Raw genomic sequence first — 23,649 nt, 5'->3', positions numbered from 1 at the left:
CAAGTTTTGTAAATAAATAAATGCAACCTATCCAATTGTAGTCAATAATCAGTGTGACAAAGGGGAAGTGATTTGAAATTGGAGTTAGAAAACCTGGGTCCAAGTCACAGCTCTATCCCTTACCACTTGTGTCTCTCTGCCTCATTTTGTTCATATGTAAATGAGGGGTTTGGGCAGTCACTAGCACCTAGTGTTGTTCATTGTTTGATTGACTGACTAGATTACATCAAGGGTCCCTTCCAACTCAAATTTTGGGGGTTCTGATATTCTATAAATTAATCTTTCCTGGAAGATTTAGAAGGCATTTAAGTCACTCATTCATTCACTAATTGATTCATTCATATACTCACTCATTTGCTCAATTATTCAGCTGTTCACTCTTTCCTTGTTTGCTTGTTCATTCATTTGGTCATTTATTTATAGTTACACATGCATTCACTTATTCATTTATTCACATATTCACTCAATCATTTGTTCTTTCATTCATTCATTCACTTTTTCACTTAATCATTTCTTCATTTCCTTGTTTGCTCACTCATTCACTTGTTCATTTCTTCATCTGTTCACTCATCCATATACTCATTTATCTTTTTACTCTCAATCACTTGTTTCTACTTCATTTATTCATTCACTCATTAATTTGTTAATTTATTTGCTCATTCCACCAAAGCAGAAAGCAGAAAGACAGGCTGATTTAAAATGTTTGGCATTTCTCTAGAAGATATGAAATGCACATTAACAATGGATGAAGGATTCCTTGCAAAGCTAGAGGTCCTCCTGATGTTCCTCTTTGCAGACAACAATGAAATCGATAGATTGTTTTCATCAATTATTTGGAACATCCCAGGATTTCCTCAATGAAATTTATAACCACTCAAATGAGATAAGCTTAACAATCCACATGATAAATACCAAGTGGGTGACATTCAGTTGTATGGATGGCCCATTGAGCTTATCCATCAATACATATATGGTAGACAGAAACTGCATATGGGTGCTCAGTTAGACTCATATTGGTCTCCTTCCTCTTTAGCAAAGGCTTGTTCCAATTCTTCCCAATATTTCTTAGGAATGGATTTTGCAAACTGTAGATGGTCATCAAGATCAAAGGAATGGGTTTTCATTATGGTAACTGAACTAGTCTCAGCCCTACTTCTCCACTTCTAAACATAACAGTGGGCACAGGAGTTAAGTCTCTGATGGTCTCTGCTCCCATCTGGTTTTTATTATTTTAAGGAGTCATTTAGATAATCAGGAATGGTGGCGCAGTGGCACAGTGGATAAAGCAAGGCCCTGGATTTAGGAGGGCCTGAGATCAAATCTGGCCTCAGGCACCTGACACTTACTAGTTGTGTGACTCTGGGCAATTCACTTAACCCTCATTGCCCTGCAAAAAAAATAGATAATCAGGAATGGCTTCTATAAGCCTGTTTGTCCCTGACTTTAAAGACTGGACAAGGACCTCACAGTGTGCTGGGAGGCTTCCACTGTTACATGGCCCGAAGGCCTGCTGTTGAAACCTTAGACTGAGACAGGCAGGGGCCACAGCCCTTAAACAGATCCTGGGCTATCCCAGACCCTGGGGAAGGTGCATAGAGAGCCAGGATTTTCCTAGTCCACGTGATTCCACAGCATAGATGATGGCTGACCTGAGACCCAAATAAGTGACTTGTAGACAAGCCCAGAACATGCAGCTGCTCCAGCTTCCACCAATCAAAAGGCTTTTTAGGAGCTTTCTTCTGTTAGGAGGTCCACCAGCTGGGTTACTCTAATGTGATAATGACAGTTACTGTTGCTCAAGCCCTTCAAGTTTAGAGACTTGCCAACAACTCTGTGAGATAGGTGGTGCAAGCATGATTCATTCCTTCAAGCCATTCTATAGAGCAGGAAACTGAGACCTAGAGGAGGGGAAATGATGTGTCCAAGGTCACAGAGCTAATGATGATCAGAGCAGAGACTTGAATCCAGGGCTTTGGGCTCCAAGATAAGGGCTCTTTCCACTGGACCATACTGCCTTTCAAAAGACAGTTTTTCTGAGAAGGGCAAAATCAAGAAGGTTTTCACAGAGGCAGAGCATGCAGAGGGGAGGAGTCAGAAGGCCTCAGTTTCCTCTCTGTTATTAAACTCTAAAAAACTTTTATTCTGAGGAGATTCTGTTCAGGGACCTAGGCTCAGCCTTGAGAGTTGTAGGTCCTGGAAGATCAAGGAGGTCAGGGATTATTTCATGTTTGCCTTTGCCTTTTGGGCACCAAGGCAGCATAGTAGATAGAGTGCTGGGCCTGAAGTCAGGAAGATATGAGTTTAAATCTGACCTCAGACACTAACCAGCAAGATCACCCAACCTCTGTTGAGCCTAGGGTTGTTGAGAGGATCAAATGAAATAACATTTGTAAAGTGCTCAGCATAAGACCTGGCACATAGTAGGTGCTACAAACAGTAGTAGGTGTATCACCAGCACCCACACAATCCCTGACACACATCATATGTACTATATTGTTGTTGACGGTAGTAGTAGTCATAGTAGTATGCCAAGCCCCTGACACAGTGCATGGCACATGATAGGTGCTGTATGAATGGTAGTTACTGGTGATGTTCATAGCAGCAGTCAATATCCTAACCCAGCACACAGAAGGTGTCATATAAATTTTAGTTGTCATCATCAACATTGTTGTTGTTGTTGTTGAGTCACTTGGGGGCTTCTTGGCAGAGATAATGGAGTGGAGGCAAGCAAAGTTAAGTGACTTGCCCTAGGGGCTTAATAAGTTCTTGTTGACTGACTCTTAGTGATATGATAATAAGAAGGGCTGTCATTTCCCCCTCCATTAAAGCCTTAGAAAGCATCCCCAACCCATTATTTTACTACATCCTCCACAACAACCTTCCAGGCATAGGTTTTGCAAGTATTGTTGTCTCCATTTTTATAGGGAAATTAATTGAGGCTTGAGAAAGGCAGTGACTTACCTCAGGTCATACAGACAGTAAGAATCAAAGCCTGGATGCAGCCAGGTGGGGCTTTGACTCATAAACAAGCCCTTTTTGGATGCTACAGTCTAAGGTGTCTGTGGACAGGTGTGCATCACCTAGGGATTATTGTCAGCCTGTAGATGATGGTGTGTTTATGGTCAGAGAGGTGAGCTAGGACAGCCTCCTTGGAGTTGAAGCCTTGCAAAAAGGACAGTTTTGTTGTTTTTGTTTTCTGAAAGGATCTCAGGCTTCTTTTATAGAGGAAAGAACATGAGTACTCCTTCCGAGGACTGGGTTCAAACCACTCCTCTGACACTAATTGCATGACCAGGGACAAGTCTTGTAACTTCCCTGGGCCTCAGCATCTATAAAATGAAGGCGATACGTCTCAACATCTGTGATCCTATCATTCTATGAATTTGTTGCAGTTAGCTCCCAATGAGGAATTCTCTCCAGCCAAGCAGGACTTTCTCTGGGTCTTCTAGTCCTGAGAGTTGCCTGGAGCCCTTAGGGAATTAACTCAGATTTCCCAGTCAGGAGAATTGACCTCAGCGCCTCAGCCTGAGCACTAGAGGAGACAGAGGCCAGTAAGGCCCTGCCTTCCAAGGTCTCCCAGTCTAGTGCGGAGGAATTCGGTTATTCTGAGTTCTGGTCTATTCTCTATTGGCTGTGCTCTACAGCCTCTGATGCTAGAGGAATAGTCTTGAATTCCGTGGTCGTCTAGGATGTAGGAGCGTTTTTTGTAAACCTTCAAAGTGCTTCTGGAGATGGGATTGGGGCTTGTTCTCTGGACTCTCAGTACAATGATGATAAGCCCAGTTATTAGCAATTGCAATGCTGTAGGGTCAGCAGGATACCCAAATATCCAGCCTTCATCCCTGATGTCTCAGATCTGCCCATCTCTATTTGGAGATCTGCATCTTTTTTTCCTTCCCCCTTGTACTCGGCGCCCACATTCACTCCCTGTCATCGCACAAAAGGCTCAGTAGGGTTGGTTTATTTTTGCAACTGTGAACTCATTTGGGAAAAGAACCTGAAATTCCACACTTCTTGGGAGAAGCTCAGACCGCCTGAGAATCAAGGGTCTCTGGAAACCGACATTTAAAATGCTGCTGCTGAGAAGTGCTGACAGGACTTCGGGTCCAAAAAAGACCCTTGTTTTCAGCACCTTGGCCAGCGCCTGCCATCCTCAGAGACCTTACCTCTTGGGGCAGGAGCTGGCTGTTAGAGAGGTTCAGTTGCGGGGGGAATCTTTTACTTACATTTTCTCACCTAATCCTGATTCCCTTTATTTCCCTCTTGTGACTAGCACAATTCTCTAAAAACAGTATATTTCTAATAAATGTTGAATAATCAACTTCCAGTGATCTCCCTGCCTCAGTCTCTTTCTCCTCTAATGCATCTTTCATGCCCCTTCTCGAGTTATCTTCCTGAGATATTGCTCCTATCCTTCCTTCTTCCTTAAACAAGTGGGGATTGAGAACCTATCAAGTTCAGAATGCCAAGCTAGGTGCTAAGGAAGACACAATGGCATAAAGACAGAAAATAAAGATAAATTAAACTCAATTTCCATCTGCAAGGAATTTGTAGTTTTTACAAGGATACATATACACAAATACATTCACAGAGTACAAAATTAGAACATGGTCTGAAGAAAAGTAAACAAAAAACTGTGGTTTTTGGAATTAGAGAGATCGCTTCTAACTGAGGGAAGTGAGGGGAAGGCTCAGTGAGGGAATCAGAGAAGGTTCCCTGGAGGAAGAAGCATTAGATCTAAAACTTGAAGTACCAGTCAAGAGAATGGAACACTGGGCATAGGGAAATGGCAGGGGCAAACACATGCTGAGGGGAAATTATTGGCTGTTTACCAGGAACAATGAGTTGTCCCCTTGCCTGGAGAAGCATGCATATGGAAAGGATTAATATGACGACCTCAAAGGCTTTGTTCACTGTTCCCAATGCTAGAATGCCCTCCCTCCCTCTTCCTTCAAAGCCTAATTCAAATAACACTTAAATGAGGTGATGAAATGTGAAATCAGCAGAAGCGGAATTGTGTGCACAGAGAACAACTACACATTCATAGATACATTGTGTCTGATGTCTCTGTGTGTATGTGTATGTGTGTGTGTGTGTGTAATGAAAACAGGCCCCTACTGTAGCAGAGCTTCCAACAGACTCAAGAACAGAGTAAAAAGCATCTTTTGTTTGTGTTCTGTTAACTCACTAGATCCTATTTTGCTAAATGCTGAGAGTTTAGGTAAGATTTTATTTCTTATTTTGTGTCTTTGATTATTTGACTTTTATAAGGTTATTATCTCTCATTGAGATAGCTAAACAAAAGGAAGAAGAAAAGTCTAGTTCCAAGCCATTCCAGCAAGAATCTTTAAAAGAGCACTGGACTGAGAAATGATCAAGAAATCAAAGGAGAACACTCTGATAAATGCATTTTACCAGACTAGTCCCAAACAAAGACACAACCAGGAACCTGTGGACATGGGGGAAAGGGGTCCAACCAGTAAGCCCAGCTTGGGAACATAGTACATGGAAGCCTTCTAATGAAAGGACCAGAGGTAAACCAATGAAGTTATATACCAGGGGCAGGGAGATGGAAATCTGAACCAAGGGTACCTGGATGGTCAGTCTATACCAGGGTACCTGGAGACAGCAGCTGTTTCTCTAACCTCAAATAAAGGTTCATAAGGGAGTGGGGCATAAACCTTCAGGGAAATGATTAGGGAGTGTCCTGGATCAAATTATCCCACATAGCTGGCCTCAAGTGCAGGGCACTCCTCAAATGCTTCTGAAGTTCTTGAAGAATGCAGTGTTTGTTACTTCGACTCCAGATAATACAGATAAGTAGCAGAGAAGGCTACATCATTCTTTCCAAATGTGTACAGTGGCTAGCCCCAACACAAAGTCCCTATTCAGAAAGTAAGGATGTGGAAATGAGCAAACAGAACTAAATAACAGGAAAATGAGTCAAGAGAAGATAACATCAATTATAAAGAAATATTATGGAGCTAGGGGCTCTTGTGAAACAAACCCAGAAGAAAATAGCTCTATAGCATCTACAAGCAAAGCTTCAAAGAAATTCATAAATGTGCCAAGGCTGTGGAAGAAATAAAGCCAGAGTTTTTAAATGACTATCTAAGTGAAGTTAGAGCTCTAGAGAAAAGTATGGGAAAGAAAATGAGAATTCTAGAAGAAAGAATTAGGAGAAAAGTAAATGGCTTATTGCCAGTAGGCTACTCAAGTAGCCCACTCAAATGTCACCTCCTGTAGTAAGCCTGTCCTAATCCCCTTTGTTGGACCTTTTTTTCTCAGCCCTTATGTAACACTTAGTTTTTTCCCCTTCTCCAATGCACTAATCATGTAATACTGTGTGTTAGGGTTAATTATCTGTGCCTTATCCCCATCATAAGCTGTAAATTCCCTATAAGCAGAGATTCTGTCATATTTGTACCTTTTCTCTACACCAGCACCCAACATAGGGCTCCATACTCAGCAAATAAATGTTGAATGAATGAGTGAATGTGTAAATTTTCCAAGCTTATTCAAGAGCTCTTTTGCCTGAAGTTTCTTCCAAAATGATACCTGACTCCCCTAGATTTATTCAAAGAATAAACTGACATCAGCAATTATTCATTAAGCATCTTCTGTGTACAGTCCTATTCTGAGCACTAGAAGAGATGGGTCAAGTAAAGCCCTGCCTTCCAAGACCTTGTGGTCTAGTTGGAAGGAATAAAGCACATGTACCAGTAATTCATATACAAAGAAGAACATGATGAATGAATGAAAGCTGTTGGGCAAGGGTTCCAGGAAGGAATGATCATCTCTCTTTATTCAGGAGGTCTTCTGGAGGAGGCAGGATGGAGCTGGGTATCCAATGTTTACAATTTTAAAAAGTTGGAGGGCGGAAGGCATTCTGGAATGAGGAACACATTAAATAAAGACAGAAGCAGGAAACATAGGTTGTGCCTCAGGGATGATGAGTGGCCCAGTTTTCTGAAGCTTAGAGTAAATGGATGGGCATGGGGCATAGAGATGAAGTGGAAAGGCAGGTTTGGTTGTTTTTTCAGTCATGTCCAACTCTCTGTGACCCCATCTGGGGTTTTCTTGGCAAAAATACTGGAGTGGTTTGCCAGCTCCTTCTTCAGCTCATTTTACAGATGAGGAACTGAGGCAAGCAACCAGAGTTAGGCCAGATTTGAACTCAGGTCTTTCTGACTCCAAGCCCAGCACTATCGACCCAACCACCCAACTGCCCCAAGGTAGGTTTTAGCCAGGTCTAGGGAGTCTTGAATGTCAGACTTGGATTTGAGTCTTGATTTTGCCCTTTACTGGCTCCTGATTTGGTGAAAAGTGTCCAGGATTTGGCATTAGGAGAACCCAGGTTCAAATCCCAGCTCTGACTTTTACTGCCTGTGTGGACTTGGCTGAGTCAGTGAGGTGTCATGTGTAGACACTGGATTTGAAGTCAGGAAGAACCAAGTTCTACACCCACCTCAAGCATTTACTAATGATTTGAATCTGGACAAATTAATTTTTCTGAGCCTCAGTTTCCTTATCTGTAAAATGAGGGAGTAGGACTTTAGTTTCTGAGGTTCTTTCTAGCCCATGATAACTACTCTGGAGTGGGTACTGGGGGAGAGAGTGGTTAATGGGAGCCAGTCTATGCCCCAAGAAGCTCACAGAAGAGCCCGGAGACCTCAGATTCCTCCCTTGTAAAATGAACAAGTGGGACTAGATGACCTTAGATCCAGATGCCTAGGTTGCCCTGAGATAGTCCCTAGAAAGAGTTCTCTAGCAGTCAGCCTTTTTTATGACCTGCCTGCTGATGACATGGTGTTCTCTGATGTCTCATTGTGATGTGACACTGACCCCCGGCTCTCCAGGCTGTGCCCCCAGAGCATGAGCTGGGGTGAATCCTACCAAGCCAGATGGGCATCAAGCCCAGGCCAAGTGACAGACTGCATGGCTGTTGTCTGGAGACTGTCCCTGCCCACCAGAAGGCCAGCCCAACCACCAGATTTGCTTGGCCACAACCATGTGTTAATCCACCTACTAAGGTATGAGGAGGTTAGGATCTGTGCCAGGTGATGGGAAGGACCCACATGGGGAAATCATGGTGCCTGAAGCCCAGCTACTGTTAGCATTCAGCTCTTTGGCCAAATTTGAGCCGCTGCTGCTGAGGAGAGAGTGGGGCCACCTACCCAGCCCTGCCCTGGTGCCACCACTGCTTCTAAAGCCAGATCTGAAAGATGTGACTTAACCAGCTCTCCTGAGGCAGAGATGCCATGGCCGCCTCCCTGTGGCTCTGATGCTGTGCGTGCTTAAAATACATACATCGAGGATCCAATTATAAAACCAAAAAAGCGTCCTCAGAACTGCCTCCTCAGCTCCTGCTGCTGGGCTTCCTCCTCACCTGCTGTTCTCTGCCTCTTCCCTCCTCCACACCACAGGACAACCTGAGCAGGCGCTGGATGGCATTGAGTGCCCCAGTGGCCCCTGTCATTTTCCAGTCTTAATAAAGATGCCCAGGGCCCAGCTTTCCCTCTCAGGCTTTCCTATGGAGAGTTCAAAAGTGAGGCACCTGCAGGAAACCCCATCTTAGAATGACTTGGCCAGGTGAGCCATTTCTATTTGCAGCTGCCTTGCACACAGCATGAGCATTGATGGGACACCCACTATGTACCCTCATAGAGGTTTTGGTCTATGGTGGGGGCGGGGGATAGATCATGCACAGAAATAACCATCCTTTACTAAGTGCCTACTATACACACCTTTTTAAGCTGGAGCCCCTACCCTTCTTCATGCCCTGGGCCCATTGGGCAGTTAGTCTAGTAAAGCCCAAGGACCCCATCTCAGAACCATTTTGTGAAATGCAGAAAATGAATGGGATCACAAGGGAAGACAATTCTATTGGACTATAGCTATCCCTTTTTTAACCTGAGTTTCCGGAACCCAGGTTAAGTCCACCTGCTCTAAGACTATAAACTGCTGAGCAGGTGCAGTTCTGCCAGAGAAAGGTTTCTCAGGAGCTCTCTCTACCGATGAAGCCCCAGCTCTGCCCCAAATAAAAATGGCAAGCCATAATGACAGGTACTGGGGGTCCTGGAATCCCGGTTTGAAGGTGAAGGGGACCTTAGAAACCCCCTGTTTTTACAGAAGAGGAAACTGAGGCCCAAATAGACTAAGTGACTTTCCCAAGGTCATGTTCTTTAAGAGAGCTTCCCTAGAAAAGCAACTGCTCAGTCTTAATTCACTCATTTCTTAGGCATTTATTAAATCCCCACTTTATGCAGGCACTGTGTTCAGCCCTGAGGATGAGAAGAGGGAAAGGAAATAATTCCTACCTTCAAGGAATGAATGAATGAATGAATGAATGAATGAATGAATGAATGAATGAATGAAGCATTTTAAGTGTTTGCTATGTTCCAAGCACTGTGCAAAGTAGTGGGGATACAGCCAGAAAAGTAGGATAGTAGGATGCTCTCAGGAGCCCCCACTCCAATGGGGGAGACAATGCATACGGAAGGTTTCAGCTGCAAGTCACATGGGAAGATTCCCTGGTCCTTGGGGTGCGGAGGCAAAGCAGATAGATCTTGTCTTTAATGTCATTTTCACTGATAAAATCCTATCTGTTTCTGATGCTGACCCACTGGCCAGGGCCAAGGACATTAATGGCAGAACATTCATGTCTGGGTGCTTCCTACCTATGGCTGCAGCCACTGCAGGAAGGAGCTGACCCCAGCCTGCATCTCCCCAGGGGTGGCTTCCCAGGATGGTGGTAGAGGGCACTTACCTGCTAACATGACTTCCAAGACTTTGGAGTTCAAGGCTTTGGACTATCTCCAGCAGGGTCTATGGGTAGAAGGTGATCAGGGTAATGGAGTTCCCATTTGAGGGGGTAGTTTGGCTTGCCAGACTACTGCTTCAGCTAGACCGGTTTACATGTCCTGTGGGTGGCAGCTGGTTTGCAGCAGAGGGGGGTGAGATGGTTGACCCCTCCACTACAGAAGTTGCCTCCCTGGATGATAGCTGTGTGAGGACTGGGCTTGGAAGCATGACCAGTAGTCTGAAGGTGGTGCTGCCACTCCTCAGACTCCTGTGTCTATCTACCTGTTGGTTGATCAGCAGCTGTTGGTGGTGACAATGAGGAAAGTGGACCCCTTCTCCCCAATTATTTCTACCCTCAGTGGTGGCTACAGGGAATGGTCTGGAAGCAGGTCCAGTGGCCTGGGAGATGCTGCTATTCCCCAGGTTTGGGGGTTCAGGGTCACTGGACTGTCTCCATCAGCGTCTATGGGGAGATGGTGGTCAAGGTGGTAGGGGTAGTTTGACCAGTCTGACAAATGCTTCCGCCTTCTCTCTCTCAATGAGCTTACATTCTCCTGGGGGAGTGGGGAACTACATATACAAAGATAAGGCAATACAAATATGTTTAAAGGAAATACAAAGTAATGGGCCTGGGTGGGGGGTGAGCAATGGCTAGAGGGATCAGGAAAGGTGCTGTATAAGAAATGGCACCTGAGCTGATCAATGAAGGAATGAGGCAGGGGATCCAAAGGGATAAGGTCAGAAAGGAGGGCATTTCAGGAGTGGGAAACAGCCTGTGCAAAGCCATGGGGATGAGGGAGTAGGAAACAGCAAGGAAGCCAGTGACTCAAACAGAAAACCCTGCAAAGATTTGTATGACCTGATGCAAAGTGAAGTGAGCAGAACCAGAACATGATACACAGTAACAGCAACAATGCACAATGAGCAACTGTCCTGCTCCTCTACTTCCCAAATTTTCCCTAGCTTTCAAGGACAAGGTCAGGGCTTACCTCCTCTCAGAAACTCTTCCAGACATCTCCAGTCCACACTCATCATCGATCTCTCTGTTTGTTTCTTTCTGACTCTGTCTCTCTGTCTCTGTATCTCTCTCTCTCTCTCTCTACCTCCTTCCCTCCCTCTGTGTGTCTATCTCTTTCTATATTGGTGTCTGTACATTTATGTCTCTGTCACTGCTTCTAGCTCTCTATCTCTCTCTTTGTCTCTGTCTGTCTCTGTCTCTGCCTGTTTTTGTCTCTTTTCCTCCAGAACTTCAATGTGAGTTACCTCTTTTTCTGCCTATAATTGGCAGAACTCCAGAAGTATCATTCACTCATAAACTTTGGGAACTGCATCATTCAGGGTGATGAAGCTGTACTGTCACAGAAAATAAGATCTGGAAGGAATCATTGACGTCATCTTGTCCAACCCCTCCCTGTACTTTACAGGAAGTTAAGACTCAGAGGGCCCTAACAGTGTCAGTGACCATCAGAACTAGAACTCGGCCCTCCCGGCTCTCAGGGCAGTGTTCTATCTGCATTTATTCTGCCACCAAACACAAGCCGTCATCCGAAAAAAGAGACACCAGATGCAGGCCTCCTTTGGCCAGCTGCTCCTGTGCCAGCATCTCTACCCACTGGCTGGCTGGTGTGGGCCAAGAGTGGCCAGGTAGGGAGTAGGAGACACTGCTTCTGCAGTCCCACCCGGGGCCTGCTTGAAGTCTAAGACGAGGGGCCTGGCAGATCGCCCAGTAACACGTGATAGACAGCATTTGGACCCGCATTCTCTGACTCCAGATCCAGATTGCTTAAACTGTATTAGTCTGTGGGCACTTTTGAAAGGATTATTGAAGGGCTGAATGAATAGAAAGACAGACACCAAATTGTGAAAGTCCGAATGTCATACTAAGAAACATGGGCCTTTTTTAATAGGCAATGGGGAGCCATTTAAGGGGGTTTCGAGCAAAGACGGGAGACAGTCATAGACCAAGGAACCTTCCAGCCCAAACATTCTGTTCACTAAGCGGTATTCATTTTTTTTTTAATTTAATTAATTTTTTTTTTGCAGGGCAATGAGGGTTAAGTGACTTGCCCAGGGTCACACAGTATTAAGTATTCAAGTGTGTCTGAAGCTGGATTTGAACTCAGGTCCTCCTGACTCCCAGGGCCGGTGTTTTATCCACTGTGGCCACCTAGCTGTCCCGGCTATTCATTTTTAAATGTTTTTGTGCTCTGATCTTCCATGTTCTAACGCTCTTCTCAGCCCCAGACATCCCCTGTTCTCAGGCCCCTCCCAGCTCTGACATCCTCTGTTCTGTGATGTTTTCTGGGAGGCAAAGGAGGCCTAAGAGTAATAATGCCCTGGGTAAAATCTCACCTCTGATATTACTGGATGTGTGACCCTGGGTGAGTCACTTAACCTTTCATGGCTCTAGGCACTTCCCTAGGTCCCTACATTGCAGAACTACCCCTGCTCTGCTCTATAAGAGGGAGTTTCCTTACCAGAGCTCCCCCATACCATGAAATCACTGTTCTGGACTTTAAAAAATACCTCGTCCCAGTCAAGTCCATTCCAAAAGGACCCATGAAGCTTCCGCCCCTCTTAAATGGTGCCCACAGTCAGAAGCAGGAATGTTGTAAATCACACAAAGGCTCTCTCCCTAAGAATTGCCCTGGCAGCCCCCCCAAGCCCAGACAAAAGATCTTCCCAGCAGAAGTCAAGTCCTGATGAATCTGGGTACCGGCCCAGACTTCAGATGAAGGTTAGAAGGGAGTGATGTCATGGCTCCTGGGCCCTGGGATCAGTGCCCGACGAGAGGCTGCCAGGAGGAACCAAGCTGGCAGATCTTGGGCACATCTCGTTCCCATAGTTAGAAAGGATAGAAACTTCATGAGCAGAGAGAAGTTTTCCCTCCACACAGGGGTGGATCAGAATACGGGATCTCTAAGTGTCAGGGATCTCAGGGCAGCCTGGTCGGGTCCATCCAAACAACAACACTTAACATTTTTACTTTGCTTGCTATATATCAGGCACTACGTCAAGCACTTTACAATGGTCATCTCACTTGGTCTTAGAGGACAGGGACAAGAAGCAATGGGGGAAGTTGAAGGAGGCAGATTTCAGCTTGATCGAAGGAAAAACTCCTTAACAGTGAAAGCCATAGAAAAAAGTAGCCAGGAGGGCCTGCCCCAGGGGAAGGAGCACCTTCCTAGGTGCCAGGAACGGGTTGGGAGTAGATGCCATTTGGTATCCATTCCCTCTCTCAGATTCTGTGAACTCCATTTCCATCTCTGAGACTCAGTCTCCCTCGTCTGTTAAAATGGCTGTAATGAGGCTTTGCACTGCCCCCGTGCCTGGAGAGTGGGGAGGCAAAGGGCTTTATAAACCCATAGTATCTTATAGAAAGGCGAAACTATCCATTTTTTACCATAGCAATTTACGTTACTAGAACCAAGGTTCTGGGTCCCCTGAGGACCTTGGACAAGTAACTTCCCAGCACATAGCAGGAACTTAACAAATATTTTATTGATTGACCCAATCCCCCTTTGGGGGGGGCGTCAGTTTCCAGCTATTTAAAAAGCTTGGATGTTAGACTCAATGATCTAGACCCTAAACTGACCTCTAAGAGATCATCCAGTCCACTCTCCTCACTTTACAGATGAGGGAACTGAGGCTCAGAGAGGATGAGTGACTTGCCCAGGGTCCATGCAGTTCATGAGTGTCAGAGGTGGTATTTGAACCCAGATCTTCCTGATGCCAAGTCTACAAGGAGTGGCCATTACATACCCCTACTGCTCCTGAGGGAACATGGAGACTCATTTTTCAGAGGGAATAAATAACTAATCTCTTCACCTTGCATCTGAGCCCAGGTCTTGCACACAGTAGGCAATTAACAAATGCTTGCTGACTAGAATGCAACAGAATCAGCATGCCCTTTATGAGGTCTTGTTTTTCCAGTCCTACCACCTTGAATCCCACTGATCCAGAAGCAGTTCTAGGCCAGCCAATGGCTGGGACAAACAATTCTTGGAAACACCATCCATAGCTCATAATCCAATTCAATAAACATGTTAAGAACCTACTGTGCGCTGGGTGGTATGCTGGGTACTAGGGATCAAGGCACAAAATATGAAAGAGTGCCTTCCCTCAGAGAGCTCATAGTCTTATTGGGGGGAGGGGACAACATGGGCACTTAGGAGCAAAGAAAAGGTGATGTGAGCAGCTGGGGAAGCCAGGGAAAGTATTGCATAGGAGGGGAGGAAGAGAAGGTTTCTAAGAGGCGGAGACATTCAGGACATAGTGGGAACGGGGAGATGCAACCTATGCAAAAGCCTGGAGGTGGGAGATGCAGCACTAAGTTGGGGGAATGGATAGCAGGTCACTTTGACTGGAACAACTCATTGAGCACCATTCATTCATTCATTTAACCAACATAAAGTCAGACTACAATCGCGTGTATGAGAACTTGAGCTCCTGTAAACTCTGAGAAGGTGTAGCCTCTGCTCTCAGAAAGCTCCCAGCTAGAAGGGCATTCAAAGCATTGGTTATAATGCCTATTAGCATGTGATAAATCCAGAGTACAAGTGTGTAACCACATCAAGGGAGGGAGAAAGCACTTCCAACTGGAGGCAGGGATCATCAAAGGCTTCCTGGAGGAGGTGGCTTTGGTAGGGGGCCTTGAAGGGCAGGTAAAAAGTCAGCTTGACTTTGTGTGAGCATAGCCCCTACCCCAGGTGGGCTGTGAGGATGTCTTACTTCTGCTTCCTTTGACCCAGAGGTGACTCTGGGGCTCTTAAGCTGTGGCTCCCACTGGCTGCCCCCATAAGCCTCAGGAGCTGTGCATCAGGACCCATCGTACAGGGACTGCTCCCTAATGGTTTGTGCCTCTCCTCACTCAGGTAATTCCCTGACGGATCAATGACAGCCAAACGATGACAAGTTGTGGCCAGCAGTCCTTGAATGTGCTCACGGTCATTGTCTCCTTGCTGTTCTCAGCAGGTAAGAAAGTCTCTGCTTAATTCATCCTCTAGGGATGCGGGGCTGTGGCTGTGGGAGGAAGCCTGGGGAGGAGACAACAGCAGCCACTGTGCGTGACCCAGAAGAGCCCGAGGGTGGGAGGGGCCACACTAGATGGGGTGAACACCTGAGAGAATACAAGGAATCCTGTTCATGTCTCTCCAGAAAGAACCCCCGGGGTTAGGAGAGCCAGAGTCACCAGAGTCCTGCAGGTGGAGGGTTGGACGAGGGACCTCAGCAAGCAGCATGGGATAGTGGGAAGAGGGCTGGATTGAAAGTCCTAGGTCATGAATTCAAATCCCGACTCTCCCATTTACTCCCTGTATAACCTTGGGCAAGTCGTTCCCTATCTCTAGGCTTCAGTTTTCTCAAGTATAAGATGATGGGGGGGCAGCTAGATGGTGCAGTGGATATAAGTACTGGCCCTGGATGCATGGAGGACCTGAGTTCAAATCCAGCCTCAGACACTTGACACTTACTAGCTGTGTGACCCTGGGCAAAGTCACTTAACCCTCATTGCCCTGAACAAAAACCCCCACAAACAAAACACAACAATACATTTGGGGCAGCTAGATGCACAGTGGATTAAAGCACCAGCCTCGGATTCAGGAGTACCTGAGTTCAAACCCAGCCTCAGACACTGACACTTACTAGCTGTGGGCCCTGGGCAAATCACTTAACCCTCATTGCCCTGAACAAAAACCCCCACAAACAAAACACAACAATACATTTGGGGCAGCTAGATGGCACAGTGGATAAGTCACCAGCCCTGGATTCAGGAATACCTGAGTTCAAATCAGCCTCAGACATCTTGACACTTATAGTTGTGTGACCTTGGGCAAGTCACTTAACCCCCCAATTGCCTCAACCCCCCAAAAAATCAATTATAGATGATGGGTGGACCAGAAAGGTGCCCTCGATGCCATGAGAACTCTTGACTTTTTGAGAATAAGTTCTGTTCTCTGGCCCACTCGCCTGCCTCAGCTGAGGGAGACTGTGGACATGGCAGGCCCTGGCTTCCAGCCTCCATGCCTGCAAAGCAGAAAAGCTTGGAGCAGCTCCCTTAAAGCTCAGCCCCAGTGAGAGAGACAAGTTATGAAGCAGCCTTCTGTTCAAATTGCCACATTAAGGGTGGGTTATCTATTGAGGCCCAGAAGCCTTTTCTGCTCTTTAGAATCCCAGCACTCTTTCTACAGAGCCAACTAATTCTCTGTCACTAGTAAACACCACTGGCCCTTTTTAAAAATTGCATTTCTAGGTCCTCTCATCTCAATTCTCCTGGTGCTGAGACTCAGGTCTGTGTGCATCTCTTGGGTGGTTCCTTTCCCTAAGATGCATAATCAAGTGTCTCTCACAAAGAATGAGTCCAGAAGCCTCACCTGGCCACTGTGCTGCTGACAAGGCTGTGGCCCTGCAGCCACAGGGAGGTGCAGCAGAAGGGCATGAATCACATCTCCCTGTGAGCTGGAAGAGGCAGTGAGAGCAGAACACAGTAATGAGGGAGATCCAGCAGGGTGGGGGAGAAACATCCCAACTCTGGGAGCTCGGACCCTAGGGCTCTGCCACTCACTAGTCCTTTGACCCTTGAGCAAGTCCCTTCCCAATCCTCTGCAAAAGGACAGGAGAGGGGGCAACTGGATGGCACAGTGGATAAAGCACCGGCCCTGGATTCAGGAGGACCTGAATTCAGATTCGGCCTCAGATACTTGACACTTACTAGCTGTGTGACCCTGGGCAAGTCACTTAACCCTCATGGCCCCGCAAAAAAAAAAAAAGACAGGGAGACTAGATTGCCTCAGAGGTCCCTTCCACCCCTGGCATTCAGGTTCTGGGATTTGAGGTCCAGAGATCCATGTTCAAATCTGGCTTCGATTCTTGTTAGCCATGATTTCCTCATCTGTAAATGAAGAGTTTGGCCTACATAACCTGCCAGCTCTAAGTGAATGGTTCTATAATCCAAAATCACTCCTGCTCCCAGGACTCAAGTTTCCTTTTCTACAAACTACAAGGTTGAACTATGCGTCCTCTGAGGGACTGTGTAGCCCTGGGATTCTGGAACGTGACACTAAGTAGAAGTCCTGTTCCATAGCCCTTGTAGCTTTAGAAAGCCCTTCTTCTCAGTGACATTGGAAGATGGGTAATCTAGAGATTATTTCCCCCACTTCCTACAGAGAAGCAAGCTGAGCCAGCCCCAGAGAGGGCAAATGATCTGCCCAAGGTCACAGAGCCAGGAAGAGCCAGACTGGACCTACAACTAAGGTCTCCTGACACCAGATTCTCCATACTGCCCACTGCAGGACTGCCTGACTTTTCAAAATTCATGGCCCTTCTAGTATTTTGCCAAAAATGAAACAGCAAAAAAATCCTTCATGGTGGGAGAAACCTGAGCATCTTACTGGGACTCCTTGAAAATGACAGATTAACTGGCAATGTGCAGGCCTGCATACTCTTAAAGATATCCTTTAAAGGGGGCAGCTAGGTGACACAGTGGATAAAACACTGGCCCTGGATTCAGGAGGATCTGAGTTCAAATCTGGCCTCAGACACTTGACACTTACTAGCTGTGTGACCCTGGGCAAGTCACTTAACCCTCATTGCCCCCCAAAAAGAAAAGGATGCGAGGAAGGAGGCAAGGAAGGAGGAAGGAAGGAAAGAAAGAAAGAAAGAAAGAAAGAAAGAAAGAAAGAAAGAAAGAAAGAAAGAAAGAAAGAAAGAAAGAAAGAAAGAAAGAAAGAAAGAAAGAAAGAAAGAAAGAAAAAAAGAAAGATATCCATTAGGAGGCGAAGGGGCTTCTCTGTTCTCCTTCTTCCTCAGTCTTCCTTATTCCCATAGTAGCCACTTGATCAACTCTCCCAGTGAAGGAGGTAGGATTCTGTCTGCTACATCACTTTTTATCAGATATAGAAAGACTTTACAGACTGAATCTAACCCTTTAGTTTAGAGAAAAAGAAATGTTGAGCCTCAGTTTCTTCATCCGCAAAGGATTGTAAGGATTGGTTCTGATGTGAGAGTTCCAAACCCCACTTCTTATTCTTACAATTGGTGTGACCTTGGGCAAGTCACTTTCTTTCTCTGAAGGTCAATGGAAATTGGATTCAATGGTCAAAGGTCTCTTCTAGTGAGTCTGTGATCCTTAGCCAGGATTCAACCCCTCCCTTCTCACTGAAAACCAGACAATTTCTCTATTGTGCCCAGAGAGTGTGCACAATAGAGCATCAGCTTGCCCAGGGTCACAGAGCTAATAAAGTCCGGTGCAGTGCCTTGCTGTGCAAAGGAAGATGTATTTAGTCTGTCTAGCTCATCCACCGAAAGTCCAGATGTTTATCCAGCTATTTTGTCTGCATCAACCATGTTAATATTTACTGAGCACCCACCACATGCTGATTAGCATGGAAGGGACACACAGTAAATAGCTGTGGGCTTTGAATCAGAACTTTGGGGTGGAAGAGATCTTAGAAATCATCTAATTTAATGCCCTCATTTTATATAGGGGGAAACTGAGGCTCAGAGAGGAGGAGTCTCTTACTCCAAGGTCACCCATGTACAGTGTAGGGAGTCAGAGTGAGGTCTTCTGACTCCTAAGAAAGTGCCTGGCTAGAGAGAGAAATCTTCACCCAGCTCCAGTGCTTCCTCTTCCATGAAGTACTATTGGGTTACCCCTACGTCATAGGTAATATCTCTCTCCTCCAACCTCCTTTGTATTTGGGGATTGTATGATGGGAGCTGAGCTCCTCTAGTCCAATCCCTTTATTTGACAGTTGGAGAGACTGAGGCCCACAGAGTGATTTGCCCAGGGTTACAGTCAGTAAATACCCGAATGAGGATTTGAATCCAAATGTGACTGCAAATGTGGTGGGAGGTCAGGGAAAGGGGGGAGATCAGTGTCGACTCATCTCCAGCAACCGGTCAGCTCCAGTACCAATTGGGTGAAGGTGGTAGGATTTAGGTGGGTCTTGAAGGATGGTTATGATCCATTGGAGGAGAGAGAAGAAAGTTCATAGGATCCTGGATCTAGTGCCTGGAGGGACCTTAGAGGACCTCTAGTCCAACCCTCCCATTTTTCAGAGGGGGATACTGAGGACCAGAGAGGTATGCAGGTGAATTGCCCAAGGTCACACAGTAACTAAGAATTTGAATCCAGGTCTTCATGACTCCAAGCACAGGCCCCTCTCTACTACATAATGGGATGGGGATAGATAGATAGATAGATAGATAGATAGATAGATAGATAGATAGATAGATCTTCAAGGGGAGTAAGGGGAGTAGACTGGGCCTTAGTACTCAGAAATCACAGGTCAGGATTCTGAAATTCTACAGACCTAGATTAAGCACTTACATATGTGAAAGCTGTGGGGGTACAAGTGTGCTTAAGACATGGCCCCAGTCCCCATAGAGTTCATAAGGGGGGGGGAGCGGTGGGAGGGAAGAGGAGAGTAAGACAGGAGCAGAAATTGATAAAATGTAAAATGGGAGATGTTGAATAGCCCAGAGGAGTGTAACCAAATGAAATTGGAGTCCAGTTGACTCCAAGGGTGAGATCTGAGAAATCAGGGAAGGCTTCGTGGAGGAGGGAGCACTTGATAGGACAGAGAAAAGGGATGGGAAGGGAATAGGGGCATGAGGAACAGCATGAACAAAGGAGGCAGGAATAGACACGTTTTAGGCAGAGTGAATCGTCTGTTTTGTATATAACAGAAAAGATACAATGGGGAACAATGTGAAATAAGGTTGAAGCTAGTCTGGGGAGGGCCCAGGAATTTTTATTCCGTCCTGTTAGTGGTAGGAAGCCCCCATTGGCATTTAAACAGATGAGCTTTGGGGTCAGAACTGAGCATAGGAAGATGGCTGTGATGGGGGTCCAAGCACGACTCCAGTAGGAGGAAGGAGGGAAGGGCCCATTCTTCTCTCCTGGGGGACTCACCACGTGAGAAGGGCAGGAATGGCCAAAGGCGCCGGAACCGGTGACCCATCACAGCCCCTTCTCAATTGGTTGTCTTGCAGTGCTGTCCGCACACTTTAGAGTCTGTGAGCCGTACACCGACCACAAAGGACACTACCACTTTGGCTTCCACTGTCCCCGGCTTTCTGACAACAAAACCTTCATCTTGTGCTGTCACCATAACAACACGGTCTTTAAATACTGCTGCAACGAGACAGAGTTCCAGGCAGTGATGCAGTTGAATCTCACCAGGCAATCCGAAGGCTACATGCATAAGTAAGTACATTCCTTCAGACCCCTCTTGACCCTTATCTTTAAAGCACCTCTTTGCAGTGGAAAGGCCAAGGGTTTGGAATCAGGCTTGATCTGGGTGCAAAGCGCCTCTGACCCTCCGCAAGCACTGGTGTGACTCTCTGACCTTCATTTTCCCCCTCTGTAAAATAAGAATAATAACCCTCAAACTACTTATCGGGGCCATCCAGCATTGTTATAAATCAAAGCGCCAAAGGAAGGGGGGGTGATTGTTTGGGCATCCTTCCTTCCCCTGGCACTAGTGCCTGCCTGCCCCATCCACACACAAACCCAGGAGAAACATCAGCGCATTATATTGTTAGCTTATGAGACTAATCACCCAATACTGTCTGGCATTCAGTCCCCAAAGCTCACATAGCCTTCTTCCCGACATAACTCGAGACGACACAGAACAATAACAGCGCTCTCAGAATTCCAAATGCTTTATAAACATTAACGAGCCCTAGCCAGGCCCCTGCTAAGGACGGGAGGCAAATGTGATCGTCACCTTGCTCCAGATGGGGAACACAGTCCCCGAGGGAGGCAATGGGTGCCAGGATGAGAATTTAAGCGAAGGAATTTAATATGAAGAGGCAGAAAGCCGGCTGGAGGCTTGGCAGGCAGAGTGCTCCAACTTTTCAAATGTAGTGGAGAGGGGATTTTTTTTTAATCCTTATTTTTAAAGCCATGTGTTTCCATAATCTGCATATTTGCATGTGATTTCACACTTAAGCTGCTGAATGTTTCAGTGTTTGGTTCCTGAAGCTCATTGAGCAAATTTCAAATGAACCATTTGTCTCCAAGAAAAGAGGGAATCATTGAGTCTTGGGATCATGAGCTTTTCAAATCAAAGCATCTTAGAATCTTAGCATCTTAAACTATAGTATCCTAGAATCTTAGAATTGGAGTCTTATAAAATCTTACAATTGGAGTATCATAGAATCTTAAGATTGGAATATCATGGAATCTTGAAATCTTAGAACTGGAGTATACTAGAATCTTAGAATTGGGGTAGCATAGAAGCTTAGAACTGGAATCTCATAGATCTTGGAATGTTAGAATATCCTAGAATCTTAGAATTGGAGTAGCATAGAATCTTAGAACTAGAATATCCTAAAATCTTAGAACTGAAGCAGCCTAGAATCTTAGAATCTTAGAATTAGAATATCCTCTACTCTTACAGTTGGAATATCCTAGAATCTTGGAATCTTAGACCTGGAATGTCCTAGAATCTTCAGACTAGAGTATCCTAGAATCTTATAGTTGAAGTATCCTAGAATCTTAGAACTGGTAAATCCTAGAATCTTAGAATTGGATTAGTTTAGAAACTTAGAACTAAAGTCTCATAGAACTTTAGAACTAGAGTGTCCTGGAATCTTAGAACTAGAGTAACCTAGAATCTTAGAGCTGGAGTGGTATAGAAGCTTAGAACTAGAGCCTCATGGAATCTTAAGGTTGAATATCTTAAAATCTTAGAATCTTCTACTATAGTATAATATAACCTTAGGTTTCAGTTTCATAGAACCTTAGACTACAATATACTAGAATCCTAGACCAGACCGTCATTAAATCTTAGGCATGAATTATCAGAATCTTAGACTACAGTATTCTAAAATTTTGAGAATCAAGTATATCTTAGACTCCAGTTATCATAGAATTTTAGAATCCAAGTATCTTAGAATCTTGGCATCATAGAAGACACACTAATGAATTCAATTCAACCAATATTTAAGCACCTACCAGGTATAAGGTGCTTTGCTGAGAGGTACGTGGGATCCAAAGACAAAACAGAGCTATTCCTCTCCTCAAAAGCTTGAATCCTACTAGAATCTGAAAATCTTAGACTTATCATCTTAGAAACCTAATGAAAAGCTTAGAAGGGACCTAAAAGGTCACCCAGCATCTACAGTATCCCTATAGGCAAAGTCATTCATCTATGTTTAAATAACTGCAGGGATGGGGATCTCACCCGTCCCTAAAACAGTCCAGTCATTTCTTTAGCCCAAAGATGAGGATTTTCTCACATCAAGTGAATGGATGGGAAGTTCTTTTTTAGTTGATTTAGAGACTAAATCCATGAAATTCATTTCAATCAACATTGATGACATAGCTTTACCACACGCACCAATGTCTGGCTTGTCTTCATTCAGTTTTGCATCATTCATTCATCCAGTCACTCATTCATTAACATTTTTTCCAGACTCTGTATGAAAGACTGGGGAAGCTTTGGACATACCCTTGAGCCCAGTGAATATTTATTGAATCAGACTGAACTGAACTGTGCATAGGGGAGAAGTCCCATGACTGAGTTTCTGTGGGATCAGAAGAGATGGACAGGGGATCATAGTGATGTCCTCCCTCTTCTAAGGGATGAAAAGACTTCAGTCAGCTTCCAGGCACTATGGTGGATCTAAACAGGCCCCTTTACTGTTCCCTATATTTGTCAATCCACCTCCTAGCTCCTTGCCTTTTCATGTGCTGATACCTGTACCTGGAGTGCCCCCCTCCTCACCTCCTTCTCTTCAGAGCTCTAGAGGACTATGAGGCTAAGCTCTGGTCCCAACTCCAACAAGAAATTTTCCCTGCCCACTTAGTTTCATTACTCTCAGGTTCCCATGGATGTATTTAATGGGACTTTTTCTTTGTGCCTATGTATCCCCAGCACCCAGTATACATACATTAGGTGCTTAATCAATGCTTCTTGGATTAAATAGGATCTCATCTGCTTTGGAAGAGTTGGGAAAGAGCATAGAGAAGAAGCATACAAAAGTTATAAATGGGGCATAATCTGTGCTGATGGAAAGAATGACTACATTGATGAAATCACAGGATCAGAGCATCTAAGTTTAAGAATTTATAAGTTTAACCTTTAAGTTTTGCTCCAAGACCCAGCTTGAGAGAACTACTTTGTAAACATACTATAGAATGGCAGGACTGAGAAGGTCTTAGAACAGGAAATGGGAGAGCTGGGAGGAGTCTTGGAACACAGAATATCAGAACTGGGAGGGAGCTTAGAAGAGGGAATGTCAGAGCTGGGAGGGGCCTTAGAAAGGTAACGTCAGTGTTGGGAGGGGTCTTGGAACAGGAAAGGTTAGTGTTGGGAGGGACCTTATAATAGAGAATGTCAGGGCTGGGAGGGGCCTTAGAACAGGGAATGTCAGGATGGGAGGGAGCTTAGAAGAGGGAATGTCAGGATGGGAGGGAGCTTAGAAGAGGGAATGTCAGGGCTGGGAGGAGCTTTAGAACACAGAATGTCAGAACTGGGAGGGGCCTTAGAAAGGTAATGTCAGTGTTGGGAGGGGTCTTGGAACAGGAAAGGTTAGTGTTGGGAGGGACCTTATAATAGAGAATGTCAGGGCTGGGAGGGGCCTTAGAACAGGGAATGTCAGGATGGGAGGGAGCTTAGAAGAGGGAATGTCAGAGCTGGGAGGAGCCTTAGAACACAGAATGTCAGAACTAGGAGGACCCTCAGAACAGTGAGTGTCAGAGCTGGGGGGCCCTCAGAACAGTGAGTGTCAGAACTGGGGGGCCCTCAGAACAGTGAGTGTCAGAGCTGGGGGGCCCTTAGAACAGTGAGTGTCAGAGCTGGGGGGGCCCTCAGAACAGTGAGTGTCAGAGCTGGG

The 23,649-nt window shown here is 45.5% G+C and overlaps 1 protein-coding gene across 2 annotated transcripts in view; it reads left to right on the top strand.

Moving 5' to 3' along the window:
- Positions 1 to 23,649, top strand: part of SHISAL1 (shisa like 1) — a 129,936-nt gene that overhangs the window by 59,446 nt on the left and 46,841 nt on the right. For both annotated transcript variants that reach the window (XM_043966961.1, XM_043966962.1), the window contains exons 2-3: positions 14,679 to 14,778; positions 19,798 to 20,011. In XM_043966961.1, the coding sequence (XP_043822896.1) occupies positions 14,712 to 14,778; positions 19,798 to 20,011 (281 nt within the window). In that variant the 5' untranslated portion in view covers positions 14,679 to 14,711. The remainder of the gene's footprint in view (positions 1 to 14,678; positions 14,779 to 19,797; positions 20,012 to 23,649) is intronic.

Source organism: Dromiciops gliroides, chromosome 5 (genome assembly GCF_019393635.1).
Source record: "Dromiciops gliroides isolate mDroGli1 chromosome 5, mDroGli1.pri, whole genome shotgun sequence".
Lineage (NCBI taxonomy): Eukaryota > Metazoa > Chordata > Mammalia > Microbiotheria > Microbiotheriidae > Dromiciops > Dromiciops gliroides.
Note: the sequence above shows the minus strand (reverse complement) of the source record. Positions and strands in the feature narration are given on the sequence as shown.